Raw genomic sequence first — 26,616 nt, 5'->3', positions numbered from 1 at the left:
GGAGCCTGAGAGGGATGCATTTGTGTTTATTCGTATTTTCAGGGTCTCCTCCTGGATCGCATGCAAGAGACGTCGCCCCCACCCCTGCCCAGCTTCCTGTGGCTCTCGGGCTGCCCCCAAGGCACCCCTGAGCTGGGCTGGGGTCAAAGGGCCCAAAGCCAGGCCCGGGGGCCCATCAGGGGGGCCTGCGCCGCGGGCTGGATGAGGGAAGCCAGGCGCCCTCCCTGAACAAAGACTGGTGGGAGGCGGCCTGGTGTCTCGCACCCCGCCTCCCCCGCGCTCGCGGAGTCGCGACGACAGATGAGCATGGCCGGGCTCAGGGACGCCCTGCTGCCGCTCGTCCTGCAGCTCGCGAGCCTGGCGCTGGCCGCGGGGCCGGGCAGGGGTAAGTGGGGCGCCCGGGCTTGGGGGTGGTGGGCGCGTCCCCACCTCTTGCTTAGAGAAGACCCTGGCCGGGGCTTCTTGTCGCAGCCCTGCCTCGGGCGCCCTTCAGGCCGGCCTCAGCCCACCCCGACGGTGGGTCAGATGGCCGCGGTGGGTCAGATGGGTCAGATGTCAGGGGAGTCCGGAGGCCAGGGCAGGGGTCCCGGCAAGGGAGGGGGCTTCCTGCTCTGGCTTTGGGAAGAATTCCTGCAGGCAACCGTGGGGGAGAGACTTCTGGAATCTGAAGTTAATTATTTGTCTTGAGAAAGGGGGAAAAAAGGAGGCCCGTGTTGGGAGCCGACTTTGAGTCTTGCATCTGGCCGTCCCCCAAGGGGACAGGCTGGAACAGAGGGGTCAGGGCAGGAACAGGGTAGGGGTGGCAGTGAGAGGAGCAGGACAGTCCCTGGGGAGCCATCTGGCCTGTGCAAACCTCAAGAGCTCATTCTCCAGGTCTCCCAGGCAAGGGACTGTTCCTGTCTTTATCGGAGGGTCCCAGAGGACCTCCAGCTTCTCCAACCCCTTTATTGTGTCTGATCCGCCCTATAGCTTAAGCAGGACTGGAGGAGTGGCCCGGGGCGGGGCAGGATCATGGGGGGTGGGGAGGGCGAGGCCAGATGAGAGTCACACCTGGGTGGAGAGTTAAGGTGCTGAGACCCCATCCTTGGTGGCACTTCATCTTGTTGGGATGAAGTGCCATCCCAGTGGACCGGGTTCCTGTGCAAGGATGAAGATGGAACCCCCACACGGGCTCCGTATGGTTGGGGTGTTAGAACACCAGGTGAGCTGTAGCAGGGCAGGCTGAAAGGTAGGTAGCACTTGTGAAAGGTCACATTGGGACTTGCTGCTGGGGACCTTCAGATGTGTGATGCAGAAAGACTCCTGGGGGCAGAGGAGCAGAGGGAGGTCTGGAAGCTTTGCCATTAGCCTCCCAGTGAAGACAGAGTTGGGAGCGGAATGAATCAGGTACAACTGGGGGAGACCGGAGGCTGATGGGATTTGGGGGCACAAAAGAGGAAAGATGAGCCCCAGGTTTCTGGCTTGGGCAACTGGATGAGTGGGGATGGCAGTCTCCAGCCGCAAAAACTCTGAGCAAAGCAGGTTGCAAGAAGAAGGACAAGTTCAGCTTTGTCTGGAATCCAACCCCTTAGTGGTGGCAGTGAGGGTGGAGAGGGAGACACTGTCCCCCAGCCTCATAGGCCTAGTGTTCCTGGGAAACCCTCTTAGCTAGCCCTGGCCATGCCTGGCTAAGCTGCCTCTGTGGGAGAAGCCCTCCCTCCCCTCCTCCTCCAGACCCTCTGCTGCCCACCCATCCCCCACCACAGTGATTGCTGTCTGCAGGGACCAATCGCCTCCAGTCTTCCTATTACCTCCTGCCTTTACTTCCCCGGAAGGAGCCCTGCTGGTGCAGTGGTTAAGCATTTGGCTACTAACCAAAAGGTCAGTGGTTCAAACCCACCATCCTCTCTTCAGGAGAAAGATACAGCAGTCAGCTTCTGTAGAGATTACAGCCTTGGAAACCCTGTGGGGCAGTTCTACTCTGTCCTATAGCGTCCCTATGAAACTCAATGGCAGTGTGTTTTTTTTTGGTTCACTTTCTTGACTGCGGGAGAGGGATCAAAGTGAGAGGTAAAAATGATGGTTCCCCACCCCCAGGCCTGACCTTGAACTCAGAGGCATCCTCTTCCCTCATCCAGAGCCAGGGACAGGCTGTCTTCATCCAGCCTGGGGTGTTGAGAGCTATGTGGGGGCACTGCCCAGCTCCTCCCCAAACCCTTCAGGAAACGCAGCCAAGTCCCACTTTCTGGAGCCCACCCCCCACCCAACACAGGGGTCCTCAGGATCCTCTGCCACAGGCCTGAGAACAGTGGTGAGGCTTGGGGTTGGGGGCAGGGGGAACAGTTGCTCCCCCTGGCGCACTCTCTCCGAAGGGCGGTGATGTCTGCTCACACGCTCCTTGAAAAAACTCTCAGCCCAGCCCCCAGGGACCTTAAAGCCACCCTGCATGCCATGTGTCTATCACCTTGTCCTGCAGTCGGCCTCCCAGAGTGAGGGCGGATGACCTGGCCCCTCCCTGCCCCCGCTGGCGATCCCTGCAGAGTCAGGGAAGGCTGTGGGGGTCCTCTCCTATACTCCCACCTCCCCAGTGGGTCAGAGGGGCCTGGAGCAGCCCTGGGGCTCACATCTGACCAGGAGGGAAGATGGTCTGGGTCACTTTTGTCATCTCGGCTTCCTCCTCCAGCCTTCACCCCAGCACCCCCACAGACCTCGTCTCCTTCCCCGGATGGTGGGTGGGGAGGGTAGGCACAGGGTGGCCCTCTCCCCCGAATGGCTCAGAGAACAGAATCCAGGGAACCTCACTAGCTCCTTGCCCATAGGCTCACGCTGGATTCTTGCACCTTTCAGGTGGGGCCGTCTCCACGGAGCCCCTCAGGCTTGCTGACATCCATGACGACCAGCAGCAGGCACTTGCCCACTCCTCAGCCCCTGCTGGAGCCCCCCAGGAGCAGTGGCGCCCCCTGGAGGAGTGGCTGGGACGACTGGAGGCTGAGGTGGCGGAGCTCAGAGAGCAGGTACCACTGGAGGCAGGTGGGGTGCAATGGGGTCTGGTGAGCTTTCTGCAGTGGGGGGAAAGAAGAGAGGGGTTGGGCTTGAGGAGACTGGGGAGCCTAAAATGAAATCTTAGTGCACGCAGAGAGGTTCTTATCTGAACAGATCTCAACACTGGCTCTTTCATACAAATGAAGCCCCTTCGCCCAGGGTATTTGTTTTGTCAACCAAGATTTTCATATTTGTTCAAGCTTTTGGCAAGCCTTACAGAGCACCTATTGTATATAAGAGTCCCTGGATGACTCAAACAGTTAAGCACTTGGCGGCTGCTAACCAAAAGGTTGGGAGTTCAAATCCACCTAGAGGTGCCTCCAAAGAAAGGCCTGGAGAAAAATCAGCCATTGAAAACCCTGTGGCTCACAGTTCTGCTCTAACACACAGGGGGTTGCACTGAGTGCCGGCAATGCTTTGGGTTTGTCTGTTTGTTGGTGCTATATCTAAGTGTGGATGGATAAAGGAAGAAGTCTAACCGTTGGGGCTCAAGAGAGGGGCCCCGCTTTCATGCTCCCCAAGGTTCTGCCCAGACCTCAGGCCCTGAGAACTGTGACTCTCTTTGAGCTGATGCTCAGGAGATGGTGGGGGAAGCTGGGCCAGCCCTTCCTCTCCTCTCCTTCCCGCAGAAGAAGGACCTGCAGGCCAGGGTGAGGCAGCTGGAGGCCTGTGAGTGCCGCCCAGTGGCCCCTCAGTGCTGGGCGCTGGGCAGGGCCTGGCCTGAGGGGGCCAACTGGGAGCCCGATGCCTGCACTGCCTGCATCTGCCGGAACGGAGCTGCACGCTGTGGTCCCAAGCCCAGCCTTCCCCAGTGCCATGGTGAGTGCTATCCACCTGCCCGCAGGGCTGTCTGGGGGCCTGGAGGTGGCCCTGGGTGCCCCGTGTGATGGCCCTGTCTCCTCCTCAGGCTGCAGCCACAGCGGTCGGGCCTATGGCAATGGGGAGACCTTCTCCCCAGATGCCTGTACCACCTGCCACTGCCTGGTGAGTTCCCGTGACCCACCTGGAGGCCCCACACCTGTCCCCCTCACCTGTCTGGCTCACTTTGCTACCTATCCCTCCAGCCTGGTGTGTTGAATGCTACATAATGGGTTCTGACTAACCCCCTTCCCGAACCTTGCCACTGGTGGGCTTCAGCGGATTCCTCCCAGTTCTACTTTCTGGAGCTCAGCCCCCCAGCACGGGAAGGCCCCCTTTGGGCCCCTTTGATTTGGACCTGGCGGACAGTGGCATGGAGGGTGTTTGCTTGTCTTCCCACCTGACCTACATGACCCTTTCTCCCTCACTCCTGAGAGTCTCTGGCTTGCTTCCTGGGATCCCTCCACCCTGGAGAAGTTGCTGGCTTCCAGAGGCGAGAGCAGCAAGGGAGGATGGGGTGGGGGCAGAATGTCCCTTTTCTGTTTTGGACCAAGGGTAGCCCACACACCCCACACCAGCTCAGCTGTTGGCCCTCTGACCTGTCCTGGCCTAGGGTGGGGGTTCTGCAGGCCCTGCCCTCCTACCCCCACTTCCCCGTGCAGCCACCCGTCTGCTTCCCCACAGGACAGGGTGGTGACCTGTACGCAGAAGCCGTGCCCAGGAGGACCCTGCCTTGAACCTGGAGCATGCTGCCCACACTGTGAGCCAGGTCAGCTCGTGTCAGCCCTGGCCCCTCCCCCTGCACTCACTCAGGGGAACCACAGAGCCGTGGTTCTGCCACCAGAGCCTGAGCAGGTGTGGGGGACCTGCCCATTCACTTGGACCACATCTAGGGAGTTCAGACCGATGCACAAGTCAGCTGACACGGACTCTGGGCTGGGACTGCCAGAGGCTATAAGGGACATAGACACGTGGTCTATTTTTAATCTAGTTGAGAAGATAAGCTTATAGCTAATATAGCACAAGATTTAAGATCCAACTGATGGATTAAGAGGAGCTGTAGAAAGACAGTACATGGTTAGCTGCCGGAGAAGAGGGCAGGGGCAGCCCACCAGACAAGGCAGTCACGGTGGGCTTCACAGACAGTGGGTCATCTGAGCTGGGTCAGAAGAGAAAGTGGGATTTCATCAGGAGAGAGAGTACTCCAGGGCCCTTTGGAGCACAAGAACAGGGTGGAAAAAGGTGTGCTGCAGGAACTCAGTCTGGGAAGGTCAATGGGAAAAGGCTGCAGTAAGCCTTGACATCTGGACTTTCTTCTCTGGGCAATGGGGAGCCATTGAAGGTTGAAGAGCCAGAGTGTGGTGTGTTCAAAGAGGTGTTTTAGGAATATCCATCTAGCATGGACTAGATGCAAGGAGACCAGTTAGAGGGCTACTGCAGCTGTCACCCAGTCATGGAACCAGCAGTGGCCGTGGGCTGCAGAACTGGCAGGAGCTGGTGACTGGTTGGATTCCATGGAATAGTGGAGGTGGAACTCGGGAAACTAGGAGGACAGTGGTGCCAGTGACATGCGGAGAGGACGAGCAGGACTGGCAGTGACTTTGCTGGGGGTGCTAGAGTTACCAGCTCATAGTTAGGGGAATAGGGTTGCCAGGCGTAGCAAATATACACGACACCCAGTTAACTTTGAATTTCAGATAAACAACACATACTTTTTTTAGTGTAAGTATGTCTCATGTAATATTTGGCACATACTTATACCTCACCCAGTAGAAATGCAAATTCACTGGCCATCCTGCGTTGTATCTGGTGGTCCTGTCTGGGAAGAATCTCAGCTGGTAAAGAGAAAAGTGAACGGGGGCTCCAGGTCTGGAATTATTGCCTGGAAGGCTTGGGAGTGAAGTCTTGGGAACTGATGGATCTCAAAGAAGAGGGTCACACACACACAGCTTATAGGACACACTGTGCCTCAGGGCCACTGCTAGCCCATAGGATGCCTTTGGCAAAATTAAAAAAGGCACCCCTTCTTCAAGACACTTATCTGTTGTAAAATGATGGAAATATGCTAGCGTTGGAGACTTTACTGCCACCTGCTGGAAAGTTGTTGTAGTGAATATAAAAATGACCCATGCCAGAAAAGACCAGATTTACTGGCCTAAAGGAGACTGGAGAAACCCCGAGAGTATGGCCCCCAGACACCCTTTCAGCTCAGTGGTGAAGTCATTTCTGAGGTTCACCGTTCAGCCACGGAGTGGACAGCCCCATAAAACCAAATGGGACTAATGAGGCACAAGAGTCCAGGGACAAGGGCCAGAAGGCAGAAGGGGACAGGAAAGCTGGTGATAGGGAACCCAAGGTTGAGTAAGGACAGTGTTGATGTGTTGTGAGGTTGTTAACCATTGTCATAGGGCAACACGTGTACTAACTGTTTAATGGGAAACGATTTTGTTCTGTAAACCTTCATCTAAAGTGAGAATAGCGGCACAGTTGGAAGAGCGTAGTCGATGTCACTGAACTGTGCATGTAGAAATTTTTGAAATGGTGTATCTTTGGTTACGTATATTTTCACCAAAAAAAAAAAAAGCTCGAGAAGGGAGAGGGTTGACAGGTCGTGGGGTTGTTAACCAATGTCATAAAACAATATGTGTGCTACTGTTTCATGAGAAACTATTTGTTCTGTAAGCCTTCACCTGAAGTACAATTAAAAAAAAAAAAAAAAAAATGACCCATGCCCGGCACCTGAATGGCCATCAGTGATGTGGCTCCATCATGCTGTGCTTTCACCCCAGTCCTCCGAGTCTCTTACCTGGGGGCCTGGCCCTGATTTTGCAGGCTGCCCTGGGGGCCATGAAGCTGGGGAGACGTGGCATCCAGAACCTTGTGTCACCTGCACCTGCCAGGTAAGGGAATCAGGGCCTGGGCCCAGCCGCCACCTGCGTCCCTGATACTTGGCATATCCCAGGCCTGGAAATGCCAAGTCCAATCTGGGGGCCAGGCAGGGCTGCTGCTGCTGCCCTGGCATTGGGGCCTGAGCCTGCTCTGCCTGCCAGGCCAGCAGAGCGACCTGGCTCGGGCAGTGGAGCAGGGAGGGAAGGCTCAGTGTCTGCCCTGCAGGCAGGGACCGTGCGGTGCCAGGGGCCCTCTTGCCCAGAGCTCAACTGCCTGGAGAGCTACACCCCACCGGGGGAGTGCTGCCCCATCTGCCGGCCAGGTGACCCCCCCTACCCTGCCCTGCCCTGCCCTGCCCTCCACCCATCCCAGCCCCAGAAGGTCCAGTACCCTGTGGGGTCATGCCTCCCCTTGGGCAATGTTCATCTCCCCACCCTGCTCTCTGGTGATGCATCGGTCATCCTGGTAACCCCCCAGGCTGTGAGTACGAGGGGAAGCTTTACGAGGAGGGGGCCAATTTCCTGTCCAGTTCCAACCCTTGTCTTCAATGTTCCTGCCTGGTGAGTCTCCCTACCTGTGCCCAGGCCCTGCTCCTCCTTGAACCCCTCCACCCACCCTGGGCCATGCCTGCCACTCTTTCTGCCCCATCACATGCCTTCCTGGTGTCCAGCAAGTTCTCCCTCCATCCCTGCCCTGTGTCCACCCCACCCCCAAGGGCAGCCTACATCTGCCCACCCTGTCCTCCCTGGGAGCAGACCTGGAGGCATTCCAGCTGCTGGTGCATTACAGAGGAGCCTGGTTCGCTGTGTGCCCGTGAAGTGCCCGCCCAGCCCCTGCCCTGAGCCAGTCCTGAGGCCTGGGCACTGCTGCCCCACCTGCCAAGGTGAGAGCCCCTGACCCTTCCCTCTGGACTCTAAGCAGGGCTGTCATGCTTGGCCCTTGAACTCCAGGGCCCACCCTGCTGGCCTCTGGGCTGTAGCTCAATGGGCAAGCGATGCCCGGCCAAGCATCCTCCGGAGCTGGATGCTCGAGCTCAAATTCTGCCTATACCCCTTGATAGTTGTGTGGCTCTCAGTCAATTACTCCAGACCTTAGTTTCCCCATTTGTGAGATGCAGACAATGATATTACGTACCCCATAGCGCTGCTGAGTGTTGACTATTATCATCTGGGGAGTCCCTGGGTGGTGCAAACAGTTAATATGCTCAGCTGCTAACTGAAAGGTTGGAGGTTCAAGTCCATCCAGAGGCACCTTGGAGTGCCTGGTGATCTCTTTGGAGGCCCGGTGATCTCCTGAAAAATCAGCCACTGAAAACCCTATGGAGCATAGTTCTACTGTGACACATATGGGGCCGTCATGAGTCAGAGTTGACTTGATGGCAGCTGGTTGGTCAGCTGGATTATTATGTTTTGGGCTCTCTAAACACTTAAGACATGGGACCTGTCCTCAAGGTGACCAATAGAGGCTGCCACTGGCACATAACCCATATTGTAAGATAATGCCACAAAGGTGGTCATAGAAGTAGCCACCAGGTACTGCGGAAACTCAGGGGAAGGGGACCTAGTCCAGTCTGGGCACATGAGGGAATGCTTCCTGGAGGCGGCATATCCTAAGGTGGGCCTTCAGGCTAGATGGGAGTTAGCTGGGTGAAAGGCTGGGATGGAAGCAGGCATGCTTGGCAGAGGGGACAGTGTGAGCAAAGGCTTGGAACTGACACTCAGTGTGAGGTGTGTGTAAGGTGGGGCAGGTGCAAGCAGGCATGAATGGTCAGAGCTTAAAGGAGAGGTGAGGACTGGCCAGAAGTGGGTAGGAGAGGTGGGTGTGGCTGTGCGGAGCATGGAGGGCCTTGAAGGGCAGGCTAAGGAGCTTGGGCTGTACCCCACCTGGGGCAATAGGGAGTCACTGAGGGGTCTAGGTAGAGGCATGACCTGGTGTGGTCTGGGCTCAGGAGACAGCCTCAGAGGGCATGTGGAGGGGAGGAGCAGGCTGAGGCTGGGGTCCAGGCCGGCTCCCATCAGCCTCCTCTGCTCTGCCCCCAGGCTGCACAGAAGGTGGCACTCACCAGGAGCATGGCCAAGAGTGGACTCTACCTGGGGACCCCTGCCGGATCTGCAGGTGCCTGGTGAGTCCCCCTCTCCCCGCCCTCTGTATTTCTCCCTCCATTCCACTTAGCGAATCCCATCTGCGCCGTGTGGGGACAGGTGGAGAAGCCCTAGTCCTGGGTGCTGTGTGCAGAGGCTACTCGCACCCACCTGAATCCCCAGCTCTGAGCACTAGGTGCTGAGCATGGGCTTGTGACCTGAACTCAAGGTGCTCACAGGCTAAGGGAAGAAAGAGAAAAGGCAGAACAGGGTGAGCGGCAAAGGCTCTGGGGAGCAAGGAATGCGGTTGACTTGAAGCATCTAGAACTGCGCTGTCCAACTTGGTAGTATGAAAGCAAACAAACAAAAAAACTGTTGCCATCGAGTCGATTCGGACTCATAGCGACCCTATAGAACAGACAGAACTGCCCCATAGGGCTTCCAAGGAGTGGCTGGTGTATTTGAACTGCTGACCTTTTGGTTAGCAGCCGAGTTCTTAACCACTGCACCACCAGGGCTCCAGTATGAAAGGAAGGAATGGAAAATGCCTCATTAATAGTTTTATATTGATGACATGTTGAGATGATAATCTTTTGGAAATATTAGGTTAAATGGACTATATTATTAAAATGAATTCCATCTGTTTCTTTTTAGTTTTTAAAATTTGACTACTAGAAAAAAAAACTCACTGCCATCGAGTCAGTCCCGACTCATGGCAACCCCGTGTGTTATGCAGTAGTGTGCTCCGTAGGGTTTTCTTGGCTGAGAATTTACATACGTGGCTTGCATTATCTTTCTATTGGGCAGTGCAGATCTAGGAAGGCTTCATGGAGGAGGAGTGTTGACGTAGGCCTTAAAGGGTGGGCAGATTTTGAGCAGGGAGAAGTGGGAGAAGACGCTCCGGGTACTGGGAATGGTAGGGGCGGTCGGAGCCTGGGAGAGGAAGGTAGGGACACGGAGGCCTGAGGAGGGTCGTGTTTCCTGGGGACTGAAGCTAGAGCCGCAGAGCTACCTGACTGGCTAAGGACTAGGGACATCATTGGAAAGGCCATGGGGCTCCCACCCCCACTATACCCATGTCCCTTTTCACACTGACCACCACTCCTTCCCCACTTCACCTGCTTGGGAAGAGGAAGACACTTACGGTGTTGGGGGCAGTGAGCCCAGGCATGTCACAGACATCACAGGTGTGAACGCGGCAGGGGTAGGGGGACAAGGGGTCTCTTTGGGAAAGGCCGTGGGGGAGGATCAGCGCTACTTTTTATTAAGTATCGGCTTTCACAGGCAGATGCCACATGGGACATCTCACCTCATTATATCCCCATAACAGTCCTATGAGGACAGGACTGTCATTGTCCCCTTTTTCAGATGAGTAAACTGAGTCTCAGGGAGCTTAAGTAACATGCTAGGCTACATATCTAATAAGTGACTCGAATCTGCCCCTTGGCTGAGCCCTGACGGCCCCTCCCCCTGCCCACCTCCCCCCTACCAGGAGGGCCATGGCCAGTGCCGCCAGCAGGAGTGCACCAGCCTGTGCCCACACCCTGCCCGGCCCCACCCAGGCGCCTGCTGCCCCGTGTGTGACGGTGAGTCAGTGAGTCAGGCAGGGTCCTGGGCAAGGCGGGCAACCAGGAGGGGCTCCGGAAGCTGCTGGGATGGCGCAGCTTGGGTCTCCCATGAAGGCCAGGACAGGGGTGGTGAGGGGTCCCTGAGGAGGGTCTAAGGCACCCTCTCCCACACAGGCTGTTTCCTAAATGGGCGGGAGTACCGCAGCGGGGAGCCTGTGGGCTCTGGGGACGCCTGCTCAAACTGCCATTGCGCTGTGAGTGGGGCTGCCGGGCCGGGAGGGCTGGCCGGGGCCTGCCTCCCAGCTGTTGACCAGGCCCTGTTGGCAGAACGGGAGTGTCCAGTGTGAGCCTCTGCCCTGCCCACCTGTGCCCTGCAGACACCCGGGCAGGACCCCTGGGCAGTGCTGCCCAGTCTGTGACGGTGAGTCGGGCGAGTCTCGGGGAGGGGCAGGCACTGGCAGGAGAGAGGTCCGGTATGGGGTCTGCTCCCCCCGACCTTCACGAAGCCCCTGGAACTCAAGTACGGAAAAAACCTTTGTAAACCTAAGCTATCACCTCACCTTCTCACGGCAAATGGCACCTGGTGGGGCCCAAGGTTCGGTGGTGTCACAGCACCCCCTGGAGGACAGGGGTGGCGTTCCTAGCTGCGGGAACAGGTGGATGCTTTGGGAAGGCGGGAGGCTTCCCCATCAGCTGCCAGCCCTGTACCCCCATTCCCCTCATCAGGCTGCGAATACCAGGGACACCAGTACCAGAGCCAGGAGACCTTCAGACCCCAAGAGAGTGGCCGCTGTGCCCGCTGCCTCTGCCAGGTAGGGGGTTCCGCCCGGTCAGCCTCCTCTGCCTCCCGCCTCCAGGGCCTCTCACCCAGCCTCCCCTCTAGGCCGGCGAGGTGTCCTGTGAGGAGCAGGAGTGCCCAGTGGCCCCTTGTACCCTGTCGGACTCTGGCCCCCAGCTCTGCTCAGGTGTGTGTGCGTGTATGGGGTCGGGGGAACAGCTGGGCTTCCACAGTGGCTGGAGATGGGAAGTTGCAACTTCACAGGCAGGGGCAAGCTGCTCAGCCCACTAGCCTGGCCCGTTCGCAGGCTGCCTTGGGGATGGGGAGGCCAGGGGTCTCTGGTCTGGGAGGGGCAGGGATGGGAGTGTTCCAGTTACCTGATGACAGCCCCCTGCTGCAGCCTGCGTGCTAGACGGAGAGGAGTTTGCTGAGGGGGTCCAGTGGGAGCCAGAAGGTCAGCCCTGCACTGCCTGCTCCTGTCGAGATGGGGTGCCCGTGTGCGAGGCTCTGCTGTGCCCCCCGGCCCCCTGCCAGCACCCCACCCAGCCCCCTGGTGAGTGCCCCTGCCCCGGGCCTGGCCTTCTTCCCTGTCTTCCCAACAGGGCTCTGACGAACCTGCCCCTCCAGGTGCTTGCTGCCCCAGCTGTGAGAGCTGCACCTACCAGGGCCAGGTGTATACCAACGGGCAGAACTTCACTGACGCAGACAGCCCTTGCCACGCCTGCCGCTGCCAGGTACCCCTCCCAGGCCTGATCTGCCTGCTGAGCCCCTCCCGGGCCCGCCCCCATTGCCCTCTCCCTGCTCCAGGACGGGACTGTGAGCTGCTCCTTGGTCGACTGCCCTCCCACCACCTGCGCCAGGCCCCAGCTTGGCCCTGGTCAGTGCTGCCCCAGGTGCCCAGGTATGTGTTTACTGCACCTGTGTGGCTGGGGAGGGCTCGGCCCTGCTGCTCCCACGGCCCCGCAGTTCCAACAGATGCCTTCCAAACAACAGCCTTCTGACTTGTTTGCAGTCTGACACAGCGTAGAACTCTCTGAGGCTCACAGGGGAGGTGGGAGGGAGAGAAGAGGTTTATTTATAGCACCCTTCCCTCCCATTCTCCATTTCCACTTCCAAGGCGCCCCCACTCAGATGTGTTTGTATATCTACCTGTATAACACAGGTGCATGGAACACTTGGGTCTGCTGGGTGGGGGATGTGGTGCTGGAATGCCCTGTGACATGTGCCCTGCCCCATGGAGTCTATGCCAGTGTACGTACCACAAACATATGCACACATGGGTACACACTTCACCCTCTGAAGCACACATATGCCTGCAGGTAAATGGACTCAAATGCGCGTCCACATTCACACACACACAGTGCAGAGAGATCCACACGCCTGCACGCATGTGCACAGGTGTTTACACAGTCCCCTCCATGGGCCCAGCTCCCAAGCAGGCAGTTCCACAGTGGTTCTGGAGGGGCTGTCAGTCTACTCCCCCCCATTCCTGTCCCCACTGTCCACTGCCCAGACTGCATCCTGGAGAAGCAGGTGTTTGTGGATGGCCAGAGCTTCTCCCACCCACGAGACTCCTGTCAGGAGTGCCAGTGCCAGGAGGGCCGTGCCCACTGCCAGCCTCGGGCCTGCCCTAGGGCCCCCTGCGCCCACCCGCTGCCGGGTGCCTGCTGCCAAAACGACTGTAGTGGTGGGTAGACTGGATTGGGTGGGTGAGTGGGGGGTCGGGATCCTCCTGAGATGGTTTAGTGGGATCTAAGCCTTTTGGGGCCAGGAGGGCAGCATCCCCTGCGGGAAGTGGGGCCGTTTCCCAGGCCTATAGCTGCCCCCTCCCCCAGGATGTGCCTTTGCCGGGAAAGAGTACCCCAGTGGAGCCGATTTTCCCCACCCTTCCGATCCATGTCGCCTGTGTCGCTGTCTGGTGAGTCTGCGACCTGGGTGGGAGAGGAGCCGCGGGGCGTGAAGGCGCAACCTCTCATCTCCAGTCACCATGGAGGCCGCACTCCTACCAGCTGTTCCTCCGGCCCCATACACGCACATATAACTGAGCAGAGCTGGGGGCCTAATCAGCGGGGTAGGGAGTCCTCTCGGCCTCCTGGCGTTGACTCGGGCCTGGCATTGTACATCTGTCCCTCGGCAGAGCGGCAACGTGCAGTGCCTGGCCCGCCGCTGCCAGCCGCTGTCCTGTCCAGAACCCGTCTTGCCGCCGGGAGAGTGCTGCCCACAGTGCCCAGGTAGGAGCTGCGCCCTTGGGCCTTCTCCTCGGGGCTCCCTGACGCCCGCCTTCCTGCGCCCCTGACGCGTGCTCCCTGCGTGCGCTCTCGCAGTAGCAGCCCACGCCGGCTGCCCGCGGGCCGGGGGCGCGGCCCCTGCCCAACACCAGGAGCACTTCTCCCTGCCTGGTGACTCCTGCCGCCGCTGCCTCTGCCTCGACGGCTCGGTGTCCTGCCAGCGGCTACCCTGCCCGCCAGCGCTCTGCCCCCACCCACGCCAGGGGCCTTGCTGCCTCGCCTGCGACGGTAACGCCCAGTGCGGGGCCCCCGCCCCTGGTAGCCCCTCCTTCCAGCTCCGCCCCCGTCCTGCCCTTCTGCTTACTGCGTGGCGTCCTTTCTCAAGCCGTCACCGCCGCTGTGTCCCCCTCCTCCAGGTCCAGCGCCTCCCACGTCGGGGTTCTCATTAAGAACGTGGGGGACAGTGCCCAGTCAGCAGGGCCTGGGAGGTTGTGGGCCTGGTAAAAGCCGCCACTGCCCCCAGCCCCTGCTCTCATCTCCCCCCCCCCCCCACCTAGGCTGCTCGTACCAGGGGAAGGAGTTGGCCAGCGGGGAGCGCATCCCTTCGCCCAGTGTCCCTTGTCACGTCTGTCTCTGCTGGGAAGGCAGCGTTAACTGTGAGCCCAGGACCTGTGCCCCAGCGCGGTGCCCCTTCCCCGCCAGGGGCGACTGCTGCCCTGCCTGTGATGGTGAGGGGGCTGGGGTGGGTCGGAAATATTTATTACGGTTAAGGAAAAAAAAGAAAAAAGCAGTAGACTACAGCTTGGATTTTCTCCTGCCTCTGATGCTCTTTGGAGCTCTGGTGATGCAGTGGTTAAGAGCTATGGTTGCTAACAAAAAGGTTGGCAGTTCGAATCCACTAGGCGCTTCTTGGAAACCCTGTGGGGCAGTTCTACTGTGTCATATAGGCTCGCTATGAGTGGCAATTGACTCGACATCAACAGGTTTGGTTTTGATTTTGCTCGGATGCTCTTTGCCTGTATGACCTTGGTCAAGTTACATTAACCTTTCTGGGCCTAATTTTAACTTCTGTTAAAAAAAAAAAAGAAGAGAGCAAGAGGGTTGAACCAGATCCAGCGCCCCAGTCTTCAGTCATTCTTGTCTCATCGTAACATTTTTGCTCTGTATCCCCTACCACCTGTAGTTTTATTTACTGAGTATTTTTCTTTAAATCAACTCACTTTTTAATTTAAATTTATTTAGAAAGGAAGTTTTTATATCATACTGTAAATGGAAAATTAGATTATTTGCCAGGAATGGAAGATTACCGTAAAAGTGAATATAATTGAATATAAAATAGTAAATTCTAGTTAGAGATTTTTGCCTGCCAAGGGTTTGAGCCTGAGGCTTGCTCTCTTTGTTAAAAGGAGCGAGGGGTCAGCAAAGGCCAGAGAGTGTCAAAGAGCGGGCTGCCACCCCCCTGTAACCCCCTTCCCCATCATGAGTTAATCAGAAGGCTTGAGAGAGCACTGGAAAGAGAGGCCCTCGCATCCACACCCCTAGAGTATCTCGGGCTGTTCCCAGCTCTCCTCAGGTCGGCGGCAGCCTGCTGAGTGTTTGGCTGTAGGGACAGGTTCTTTGTGGGGATTTTCCCTATAGATTGGACAGGGAGAGTTTTGCAGGCTGACAGGGAGGAAGTTGAACCTTTGGCCAGCCCAGCACGCCCCCCTCCCACCCCAGGATCCTTTGCCCACTGGGCCTGGATGAATTGCCGGGGCTTGAGGCCTTGGACCCAGGCCAGGCCGGGGCTCAGACCCCGGTAACTGCTCTCCTCTCATCCCTCTTCTCCTCCTCCTCCTGCTCTTTCTCTCTCCTCTCTCATAGGCTGTGAGTATTTGGGGGAATCCTACCTGAGCAGCCAGGAGTTCCTGGACCCCAGAGACCCCTGCAACCTATGTACCTGCCTTGGAGGCTTCGTGACCTGCAGCCGCCGCCCCTGCGAACCTCTGAGCTGCAGCCACCCACTCACCCCATCTGGGAACTGCTGCCCGACCTGTCAGGGTAGGTGGGGCTGCCCCTGCCCTTCCACCCTCTCCTGGAGCTCCAGGGGGCCCCAGCCTCCTAGCAGTCAGAGTCACCCAGCACGCCCCCATCATCCCACCTCTGAGACACACGCAGACACACCCCCTGGGCTTCTCTTCAGGCTTGCCTCCCATCACACCCACCCACTCCTGTCTGTCCCCTGTCACCTCACACTAGACCGGATAACTGGTCATTCTGCTGCCAGACCTTCCTACTCTTCAATTGTCTCATTGCCTTCCTGAAATATCATGGCACTGTGCCATGGTCTGTTTAAAACCATTCACCATTCCCTGCAGATTCCTCAGCCCCACCCTCCCTTGCCCAGCCCAACCTTCTACTTCCTTGCCAGTTGTACTGATTCCCTCACTACCTTCCTCCCACCCTAGGCGCACAGATGATAAAACCTTGGTCGACCATCTCTAAGGAGCCTGGTAGCGAAGTGGTTAAGAGCTTGGCTGCTAACCAAAAGATCGGTGGTTCAAACCCACCAGCCACTCCACGAAAGAAAGATGTGGCAGTCTGCTTCCTAAAGATTACAGCCTTGGAAGCCCTATGGGGCAGTTCTGCTCTGTCCTATAGGGTCACTCTGACTATGAGTCAGAATCGATTTGATGACAGTGGGTTTAGTCCATCTCTTCACCTTTGCTTTTTCCAATCTTGGTGCCCAAAATGCTGTCCTCCAACCCCTTCACTGTGGGTGGCCTGGCTGAAGTCTCCTCCCACCCCTCACCTTCCCAGCCACACACATCTCCCCCTCTCTGACTCCCAAGGCTTTGACAGAAGTCCCCAGGCCTGGCTGTGTGTGTGTGTGTGTGTGTGTGTGTGTGTGTGTGTGTGTCCGTCCAGTGGGCTCTGTTGATGGCAGCCCTTCTCTCTCAGGATGCCTTTATCACGGGGTCACTGCTGCTTCCAGAGAGACCTTTCCTGACCCACTTGACCCCACCTGCTCCATCTGCACCTGCCAGGTGAGGTAGCCCACTTGTAGCCTTTCATCTCTTGGTCCCTCTGGCCAGGCCTCCACCCATGTCTCAAGGGCACACACTCTGCCTGTGACATCTAGTTACCAGGCTGGGTCCAGGTCTCTGGGGCTAAGGAGGAAGGCTGGGGCCTGGCAGGGGCACCTACCCCAGAGCAGTGTGCAGCCTGGTTGAAGGGTGTGATGGAGGAACGGGGTGGGGGTCAGAAGTGGCAGTGTGACCTCTCTCCACAGGAAGGTTCCGTGCGCTGCCAGAAGAAGCCGTGCCCCCCAGCTCCCTGCACCCACCCCTCTGTGGGGCCCTGCTTCTGCCCTGTCTGCCACAGTGAGCTGCTTCCACACGCCCGCCCAGCTCCTGTGCCCCTCCGAGTCTCCCCACCCTCTGTCTTAGTTATCTAGTGCTGCTATAACAGAAATACCACAAGTGGGTGGCTTCAACGAACAGAAGTTTATTTTCTCACAGTTTAGAGGGCTAGAAGTCGTAATTCAGGGCACCAGCTCCAGGGGAAGGCTCTCTGTCTGCTCTGGGGGAAAATTCTTGTCTCAGCTTCTCTAGCTTTCTTTTCGGAGTTCTTTGGAGATCGACATACGGCATCTATCTTTCCCCTCTTTGTTCTTGCTTCTTTGTGTCTGATCTGCTCTTTTTATGTCTCAAAAGTCAGCGGGTTTCAGACACACCCTACGCTGATATGGCCTCATTAACATAACAAAGAAAACCCTGTTCCCAGATGGGATTACATCCACAGGTACCTGTAAAACCCATTGCCATCGAGTTGATTCCGACTCATAGCGACCCTATAGGACAGAGTAGAACTGCCCCATAGGGTTTCCAAGGATCGCCTGGTGGATTCGAACTGTCAACCTGGTTAGCAGCCGTGGCTCTTAACCACTAAGCCACGAGCTTTTCCTCCACAGGTACAGGGTTTAGGATTCCAACACATATTTTTGGGGGACACAATTCAATCTATAACACACCCCCACTCCCTCCATGCCAGGCTGAGGTTGGGCAGGGCAGGGTGGTATTGTCCCTCAACCCAGAAAGTGTGTCCCCACAGGCTGCCTCTCGGGGGGCCGGGAGCACCAGGATGGGGAGGAGTTTGCGGGGCCTGCTGGCAGCTGTGAGCAGTGCCGCTGTCAGGTACCGCAGGGAGGTGACCGGCAGGGAGGAGGCCGAGGGGCTGGATCAAAGCGGGGCCTAGAGAGGGCGGTGCTGACCCTGTGTCTCCTGCAGGCTGGCCAGGTCAGCTGTGTGCGCCTGCAGTGCCCACCCCTGCCCTGCCAGCTGCAGGTCACAGAGCGGGGGGCCTGCTGCCCTCACTGCAGAGGTATGTCCGCCCTTCGGGGCCACCCTGCACCCTGAACACCCCCTGCCCCTCTGCCCTTGTCCAGCCTTCCCACCTCCCCGTCCACTGCTCCTGGCACTCCCACACTGCAGCCCCCTGAGCTCTCACCCTTGCCCACCTCAGCCCTTCCCTGCCCCTGTCCTGCCCAACCGTCTCCTACCCCTCCAGGTGCTGGCGACAAGCCGCTCAAAGCTGCCCCCTTCCTAACCCACCTCGTTCCTAACGATGACAGTTAACGTGTTAAGCACACGCCATTTGTGCCAGGCACTGTGCTCAGCCCTTTACACACCTTATCTCATTTGATCCACGTGACAGTTTCACTAGCTTGGTGCTGTTCTGTACTCTCATTTCACAGATGAGAACGCCGACACACAGAGAGTGAACATAACTTGCCTGGGGTCACTCAGCTAGTAGGTGGCAGAGTCAAGAGTGGCTTCTAGGCTGGCTAGCTCCAGAATATGAGCCTTCCTTAGCCTGCCTCCTGCTCTCCCCCACCACTGTGAGGTTGACAGGACAGAGGAAACCTTCATGTAACAGATGGGACAGGCTTGGAGAGATTGCCTTGGGCACACAGGGCCACAGAGTTAGGGATGGAGCTGTTGGTTCATTCCACGTGTGTTTGTTACAGCCCGCGGCAGGCCGCGCTACTGCTGGTGCTGGCCTGCACCTGGCTGTGCCTGCTGCCTGGAGCTTGGTCTAGGGAGCAGCAGGCAGGCATGAAATGGGAGCAGAACCCAGGCATCTGACCACCCCAGCCTCCTTTCCCGTCACCATGCTGCTCCCCACCCCCGCTGACAGGAGGGCCCACCTTCCTACCACATCCCTGCAGGCACCCCTCCTGATGGCCACATCCCCTGCTGACCACCAGGTGGGGGCCAGGGTGGGTGTTGGACCTCAGACTCAAAGTTGATCCCTGCCCACTATGGACCACAGGCTGCCTGGCTTATGGGAAGGAGCATCCTGAAGGCAGTAGCTGGGTGCCCCCCGACAACCCCTGCTCCTCCTGCATGTGTCACGAGGGCGTTGTCACCTGTGCCCGCATCCAGTGTGTCAGTTCCTGTACCCAGCCCCTCCAGGGGCCCGGTGACTGTTGCCCACGATGCTCTGGTACTGGGAACCTGGAGTGGGGGCGGGGGAGCAGGGAGGCAACCCCCGCCCGGGTCTGTTCCAGCCCAGCCTCCCTGCCTTTGTCCTGGTTAGAGTCCCCTCAAAGGGGGACTGGGCTGCAGGGACAGGCTGTCTAGGGAAAAGGGGCCTCTGTTCTTGTGCCACTCCCCAATCCCTTGGGGCTGGTGTGGGATGGGGTGTGGAGGACCCACCCCCTGGCAGTGCTGCCTGCCGGCAGGCTCCTTGGTCCTGTCCCTCTCTTCCCCCACCCCCAAGACTGTGAGCACAAGGGGCGCAAGTATGAGCCAGGGGAGAGCTTCCAGCCTGGGACAGACCCCTGTGAAGTGTGCGTCTGTGAGGTAGGGTGAGGGCGAAGCAGAGAGTGGGGAGTGTCCATGGGTATGGAGGAGGCAGTATGGGGGGAGGGCCAGGCACGCACTATGGGGTCAGAGACAGGATGTGTCCCTGTGGCCAGGAGGCGAGGCAGGGCTTGAGGTGAAGAGCTGGGAGGTCGGGAGGCCTGGGGTTAGACACAGGTATGGGGGAGGCAGTGGGCAGGTCCTCCTGGCCAGAAGGTGTGTGTAGGAGGCGGTGGGGGAGCCCCCTGGGAAGTGGCTAGGGGCCATATTGTGGAAGGCTAGGTTTCCACTCTTTGAAAGGTAATGGGGAGCCATGGAACGGTTTTGAGCAGGCAGATGACATCATAGTTTAGGCAGTGGGGTTGGGGAGGAGGATGTGGCCTCAGGCATGAGAGCGCAAGAAGGTCAAAGGTCACATGGGGTTCAGGCCCAAGTAACTGGAAGGAAGAAGGGACACCATCTTTGGGGATTAGCGCATGGGGTGAGGAGCAAGTCTGGGGAGGGGTGTGCAGGCAGGTGGGGGACCTGGCGTCCAGGGGAAGAGGGGAGCTCTTGGCTTCCATGGCTGGGGACACACCCCTGTCACTCATTCTTCTTGTAGCTACAGCCCGAGGGGGCCCCCAGCCTGCACTGTCACCGTCGGCAGTGCCCCAGCCTGGTGGGCTGCCCCCCAAGCCAGCTTCTGCCTCCTGGGCCCCAGCGCTGTTGCCCGACCTGTGCTGGTGAGTCCTGGGGTGGTTGTGTGCTGCAGAGTCGATTCCAACTCATAGCCACCCTATGGGATAGAAATGCCCCATAGGGTTTCCTAGGCTGTAATCTTTATGGGAGCATATTGCCAGGTCTTTTCTTCCTTGGAGTAGGTGGTGGGTTCGAACCACTGGACCTTTGATTAGCAGTCGAATGCTTAACTATTGCACCACCAGGGCTCAAGTCCTGGGGCCAAAACCAAAAACCAAACCCACTGCTGTCGAGTCAATTCTGACTCAAAGCAACCCTATAGGACAGAGTAGAACTGGGGCAGGGGAGTGTAAATAAGAGGATATGACTGCCATCCGCAGAGTGACACTAGAAGAGCCAGCCCACCCTGCTCCCCAGCCCCAGCCCTTTCCTGACTTCAGTGGACGTTTCTGGAAGCCCATGCCATGTGGCGTTAGGCCTGAATGGGGAGAAGAGCTTCTGAACTTTGTGGAGCAGCGTTCCCAGCAGGTGGCGCTGCGGGGTAGCAGTTGTGTCCATGCTGGGTAGTTGATGGTGGAGATGGGAGGAGGTGCTGTGAGGCCCAGGGAGGCAGTGAGTAGTCCAGCCTCAGGGAGGGGGAGAGCTATTCTAATCAACACTTGTTAGGATGTGCTTCAGGGGAGGGGACGAGGGCTAGCATATACTAAGCACCTACTATAGGATCACTGTGGAAACATTGGTGGGGTAGTGGTTAAGTTCTATGGCTGCTAACCAAAAGGTTGGCAGTTTGAATCCACCAGGTGCTGCTTGGAAACTCTATGGGCAGTTCTACTCTGCCCCCTATAGGGTTGCTGTGAGTTCACTCCACGGCAATGGGTTTGGTGGTTTTTTTTTGGTAGAGTCGCTATGAGTCGTAATCGACTCCACGGCAACAGGTTTGGATTTTTTTTTTTGGTATGCCACAGACTGTGCTTTGTGCTTTTAATAAACAGTATCTCATTTAATTCTCAATTACCCAGGAAGGTAGGTATTCTTAGTCCCTTTTTACAGGTGAAGAAACTGAGGCTCAGAGAGGTTGATTCATCTGCCCAAGATGGCACAGGCACTGGGCGCTGGAGCCAGGATTGGGCTTCCCTGTGCTGTTTCAGGCAGACAATATGAAAGGAAGTGGGCGGGGGGGGGGGCAGTTTCCAGGTCCTAAATTCACCCAAAGGTACCTTGGAAGAAAGGCCTTGTGATCTACTTCTGAAAGATCACGACCATTGAAAACCCTATGGAGTGCAGTTCTACTTTGATATCCATGGGGGCGCCATGAGTTGGAATTGACTCGACGGGAACGGGTTTGGTTTTTGGTCTTAATAGCATAGCAAAGTTCCTTTTCAAGAGTCCAAACGTTCCTTTGCGGAATCAAGGGAAAGGGGACATATCCTCCCTGGTGTCAAGGTGCTGGGGATATGGGCATGCCCAGGGCTCAGGAAGTCTGGGGGCACAGTGTGTAAGTGAAGACAGCTGGGCTCTCAACCCCTGCTTCCCCTCCCCGCCTCCCCCCACATTTTTATCCTCACAGAAGCGCTGAGTAACTGCACAGAGGGCCTGCTGGGATCTGAGCGGGCCCCGCCAGACCCATGCTACACCTGCCAGTGCCAGGTGAGCCCTGCCGGCCCTGGGGACTCTCAAAGACCCCTCCTCTTCCTCCTCTGGGCTGTGGCTGCGACTCCTCCCCCCAATCACCCCAACGTTCGCCACCTTGTTCTGATTCTCAGATTCGTCTCTGCTGGTACCCCTATCCTTGCCCTGCTCCCTCCCTCTGACTCCTAGGGTCCCCTGTTCTCCACCTATCTTGTCACTGCCTGCAGGACCTGACATGGCTCTGCATTCACCGGGCCTGTCCCGAGCTCAGCTGCCCCCTTTCAGAGCGCCATACCCCCCCTGGGAGCTGCTGCCCTGTGTGCCAGGGTAAGTACCCGCCTTGGCCTGCACCCTCAAGAGCCCAGGAGGGAGGCAGGAGGAGGTGGGCCAAGTGGGCAGCCTGGGCTCTGTTACTTTGTAGAGATGGGGGAGGGGCAGTGCATGTGGGCAGAGGAAGGCAGGGATGGGGCCTGGACTCTAGTGGCTGGCCTGGGGCTTGTCAGTATGCTCAGGGACACCAGGTCCACCAGCAGGGCACCGCACTGCTGAACTGGCCCCCTGGCCCAGAGGAGGAGTCCACCTCCAGCTGTTCGGGCAGCCAGGACTCTGCAGACGTCCTGGGCCTGACATCCAGTTGGCCCTCTAGATATTGATAGAAGAATCCAACACTATCCAGGATCCAGGGTGCTTGTGAAATGGGGTGGACACTCCCTTGCTGTGGACCTTTAGGGCCGGCACCAGGGGGAGGGGTGTCGCTGGAGCACAGTGCTCCCCATGCCCACTTGTTCCTCTCAGAATGTGTGGTGGAGGCCGATGACCGGAGGGTGGCAGACGGGCAGAGCTGGCGGGACCCCAGCAACACCTGCATCACTTGCACCTGCCGTGTGAGCTGGGGGCGGGGCTTTACAGATGGTTGCAGGATGCAGGCCAGGCCCTCCAGCACAAAGGGGTCTTTGAGCTAATTAGGAAAAGGTGCCCCCTCTGGGTGAGGAGCCGAGCTGGCTGGATTTTCTGTCCCACAAGAACATGAAGTAAAGGGTCTTGTGGTGGGCAGGGGCAGAGAGAAGGGGCTGCTGCCTCAGCCCTTGACCCAGGAAATCCCAGAATTGTGAGGTCAGCGACCCCCGGGGCCTGCAGGAAATTCCCAGAGCAACAATGCCTGTCCCCAGTGGGGCCATGTGGAGTGCCACCTGGAGGCGTGCCAGGTTCTCACTTGCCCCAAAGGCTGGGTGCAGGTGCGCAAGGCCGGCAGCTGCTGCGAGCGATGCCAAGGTGCGGCCAAGACAACGGGTGGGTGAGGCCCAGGATGCGGGGCGGCCGCTGACCCGCCCCTCCCCCACCCCCGCAGCCCCTGCTCCGTCGTGCGCTCACCAGGGCCGGGAAGTGGCCTCTGGAGAGCGCTGGGCCGTGGACGCCTGCACCAGCTGCTCCTGCGTGGCCGGCACCGTGCGCTGCCAGAGCCAGCGCTGCCCGCCGCTGTCCTGTGGTCCTGTGAGTGCCGCAGGCCAAGGGCGAGTGTTTGGGGGTGGCACGTGGTACCGCCGAGCTGGTGGGACTAGGCAGGAGAGAGCGACATCTGGAGCGGGGGAAGGTGCAGTTCCCGGCGTGACCACCAGGTGGCGCCCCGACACTGCTTGCAGTCAGTCAGGGAGCGCGGAGTGGAGACCCGGGAGTACCCGGCGGTCCCTGCATCCTTCGGGAGGGTCTGCGCAGGCTTGCGGGAACGGCTGTGTCTGACCCGGTCTGGGGCCGGGTCAGGACGAGGCCCCCGCCCTGAGTCCCGGCAGCTGCTGCCCGCGCTGCGTGCTCCGGCCCGCCTCCTGCTTGGCCTTCGGAGATCCACACTACCGCACCTTCGACGGCCGCCTGCTGCACTTCCAGGGCGGCTGCAGCTACGTGCTGGCCAAGGACTGTCGCGGAGGGGACTTCAGGTGGGCATCCTCCCCCCACCCCGTCCCTCTCCCCGACCCCCGGCGCCGGTCCCTGCTGATCCCTGGCGCCCACAGCGTCCACGTGACCAACGATGACCGTGGCCGGAGCGGCGTGACTTGGACGCAGGAGGTGGCGGTGCTGTTAGGAGGCGTGGTCGTGCGGCTGCTGCAGGGCGGGGCGGTCACGGTGAGCAGCTGCGGGCCCGGGAGGCGGGTCCTGCGCCATCCACCTGTCCCCGACATGGCCCTTCCGCGCCCCTCCAGGTGGACGGGCGCCCCGCGGCCTTGCCTTTCCTGCAGGAGTCGCAGCTGTACGTGGAGCTGCGGGGCCGCACGGTGATCCTGCACGCCCAGCCGGGGCTCCAGGTACGTGCAGGGCCAGATGGGGCGAGGCTGGGGGCTCCCGGAACCACAGGCCTGGGAGCCTCGGTTCAGCCCAGGCTTCCGCATTTGTGAGGGTGTCGGGTACCAGCTACTTCCGGAGCCTCCTGCGGAGGTGAGAGAGTTCTGCTGGACTCGGAGGAGAGGGAAGGAATCAGGGTCGGAGACCGCCGCTGGGGCAGCAGAGGAGTTCTGAGTCTGGTTTCTAATCTTGGTTCTGCTACCAACACACTGTGACTGTGAGGCCAGTCGCCAACCCTCTCTGAGCCTCAGTTTTCTCATCTATAAAATACGGGAAGGGTTAGTGGGGGGCGGGTCTCAACCAGGTCTCCAGAGGTTCCTTCTAACTCCCATGTGGAAGAGTAATCTTCCCCGCCTCCGCATTAAGCTGCTATTGTTAGTTGCCTTCCAGTGGATTCCGACTCACAGCGACCCCATGTGTGCAGAGTAGAACTGCTCCACAGGGTTTTCAAGGCTGTGACCTTTCATAAGCAGATCACCAGGCCTGTCTTCTGAGGGTGGAGCACTGGTGGTGAAGTAGTTAAGAGCTCAGGCTGCTAATCAGAAGGTCAGCTGTTCAAATCCATCAGCCGCTCTTTGGAAACCCTATGGGGTAGTTCTGCTCTGTTCTATAAGGTTGCTATGAGTTGGCATCTATTCAATGACAGTGGGGTTGTTTTGGGGTCTTCTGAGGCACCTTTGGCTGGATTTGAATCACCAACCTTTTGGTTAGTAGTCCATCACTTAACCATTTGAGCCAGCCAGGGACTCCCAACAAGTAAGCACAATATGTAAATTCACAAAATAAGGCCTGTTTACACTCCTGATACGGAGTGAACTGAGTTCTTTGTCTTCTGGAAGGCCTGAATGCCCCAGGTAAATCTCTGCAAGTGGTTGCGTTTTATCTGGGGTGCAGTTCAGGAGTGCACCGGGAGCAGGCGCCCTCACTCAGGAGCTGCAGGCTCCCTTCATGCGGTGTGTGCTTGCCCAGGGCCCTATAGGGTGAGGTGGCTTGGCCAGGGCGGTGTCTCCTCCAGGAGCCCATCTCTCCTCCCTGGCATGCATGTGCTGACACAGGAAGCGTGGCCACGATGGCCCTTGGGCTTCTTGGGTCCCTCCCCTTCCCCAGCCCCAGGCCTCTCCACACAGGTGCTGTGGGACAGGCAGTCCCAGGTGGAGGTGAGGGTGCCTGGCTCCTACCGAGGCCAGACCTGTGGGCTCTGTGGGAACTTCAACGGCTTTGCCCAGGATGACCTGCGGGGCCCCCAGGGGCTGCTCCTGCCCACAGAGGCTGCGTTTGGGAACAGCTGGCAGGTGAGTGAGCACAGACAAAGGAGGTGGGCACAGCCGAGCACGAGCCTCAGAACAGCACTCTGGAATGGAAGGGAGGCACAGGATGGTGTCTGGGCTTTTGGGTGGTTTGGGGGCCCCTTGCCTGTCATGTGCCAGGGAAGGTGGGGTGGTCTGTTGGAAGAGGCCTCATTCCCCGATCTCCCAGGCTTAAGTCCCGTTTTGCCATGCACTAAAGGTGTGACCTTGGACAAGTCACTGACCTGCTCTGGGTCTTGGTTTCTCCATCTGTAAACTGAGAACAAGGAAAAGGTAGATGGTGCTTCCTTTCCCAGTCTTGTAGAGAGGATTCTGAGGATAAAATAAGTGTCCAGTAGAAAGTGCTTAGAAGGACAGAGCATACAAAGGTCAGCACCTCTGGTGACCTCCAGGGGGTGCTATTGCATCACCATCACTTTCCCCGTCTAGGTCCCCGAGGCGCCGGGGCGTAGCCGGCCCTGTGCTCTGGGCCGAGAGGTGGATCCATGCCGGGCAGCAGGTTACCGTGCCCGGCGTGAGGCCAATGCCCGGTGTGCGGTGCTGAAATCAGCCCCATTCAGTCGATGCCACGCCGTGGTGCCCCCGGAGCCCTTCTTTGCTGCCTGTGTATATGACCTGTGCGCGTGTGGCCCCGGCCCCTTGGCAGATGCCTGCCTCTGTGACGTCCTGGAGGCCTATGCCAGCCGTTGTCGCCAGGCAGGAGCGACGCCTGCCTGGCGGGGCCCCATGCTTTGCGGTGAGAGGCAATACAGTGCAAGTCGGGGAAGGGTCCTAGGGGAGGGTGACCAGACGGGAAGGGCAGCCTCAGGGGATAAGGTCTGGGCAGGGTGGGCGCCAGGAGGCCCACGGGGGTAAGCACGAAGAGTGGAGCAGCTGGGAGTGGCCCCACGACTCGCCTGCCACTCTTCTGCAGTGGTGGACTGCCCCCTGGACCGTGGCTTCGTGTTTGATGAGTGTGGCCCGCCCTGCCCCCGCACCTGCTTCAACCAGCACATCCCCCTGGGGGAGCTGGCAGCCCATTGCGTGAGGCCCTGCGTGCCCAGCTGCCAGTGCCCCGCAGGCCTGGTGGAACACGAGGCCTACTGCATCCCCCCCGAGGCCTGCCCCCCAGTCCTGCTCACCGGGGACCCACCACTCAGTGCTCTGCCCAGCCCCAGCCGGGGTCACCAGGGGATGCCCTGAGCCAGAAAGACACCCAACCAGGACTTTTCAGCCAGAAGTCTCCCCTTCGTGCTCCCTCTGGCTCCAACCCTGCCGGAGCTGTGGGGAGCATCCCACCCAGCACTGGGGGTCCAGTCCGTCTCCGCAAAGGTCCTCATGTGTTGAGTCAGAAGCAGTAAACTTGGGGCCCGCCCCAGGGCTTCCTTGTGTGTGTGTGTGTGTTTTCTCCTGGAGCTGG

General features: G+C 58.7%; 1 protein-coding gene across 1 annotated transcript; it reads left to right on the top strand.

The window, feature by feature from the left end:
• The first annotated feature begins 306 nt into the window (after positions 1-306).
• Positions 307-26,399, top strand: KCP (kielin cysteine rich BMP regulator). Its single transcript, XM_004382700.1, has 36 exons — positions 307-385; positions 2,827-2,993; positions 3,651-3,840; positions 3,929-4,005; positions 6,994-7,081; positions 8,808-8,890; positions 10,342-10,435; positions 10,592-10,671; positions 10,745-10,838; positions 11,144-11,229; positions 11,301-11,382; positions 11,596-11,748; positions 11,823-11,929; positions 12,003-12,096; positions 12,709-12,882; positions 13,031-13,113; positions 13,333-13,426; positions 13,526-13,711; positions 13,981-14,151; positions 15,287-15,463; positions 16,364-16,449; positions 16,695-16,785; positions 17,516-17,598; positions 17,692-17,785; positions 18,737-18,910; positions 19,187-19,269; positions 19,871-19,991; positions 21,515-21,594; positions 21,804-21,903; positions 22,925-23,067; positions 23,335-23,507; positions 23,583-23,694; positions 23,772-23,873; positions 25,038-25,225; positions 25,670-25,953; positions 26,131-26,399. The coding sequence occupies exons 1-36, from the start codon at positions 307-309 to the stop codon at positions 26,397-26,399; spliced, it is 4,542 nt and encodes a 1,513-aa protein (XP_004382757.1).
• The last annotated feature ends 217 nt before the right edge of the window (positions 26,400-26,616 follow it).

The sequence above is a fragment of the Trichechus manatus genome, unplaced genomic scaffold (genome assembly GCF_000243295.1).
Source record: "Trichechus manatus latirostris isolate Lorelei unplaced genomic scaffold, TriManLat1.0 scaffold00097, whole genome shotgun sequence".
NCBI classification, from domain to species: domain Eukaryota; kingdom Metazoa; phylum Chordata; class Mammalia; order Sirenia; family Trichechidae; genus Trichechus; species Trichechus manatus.
Note: the sequence above shows the minus strand (reverse complement) of the source record. Positions and strands in the feature narration are given on the sequence as shown.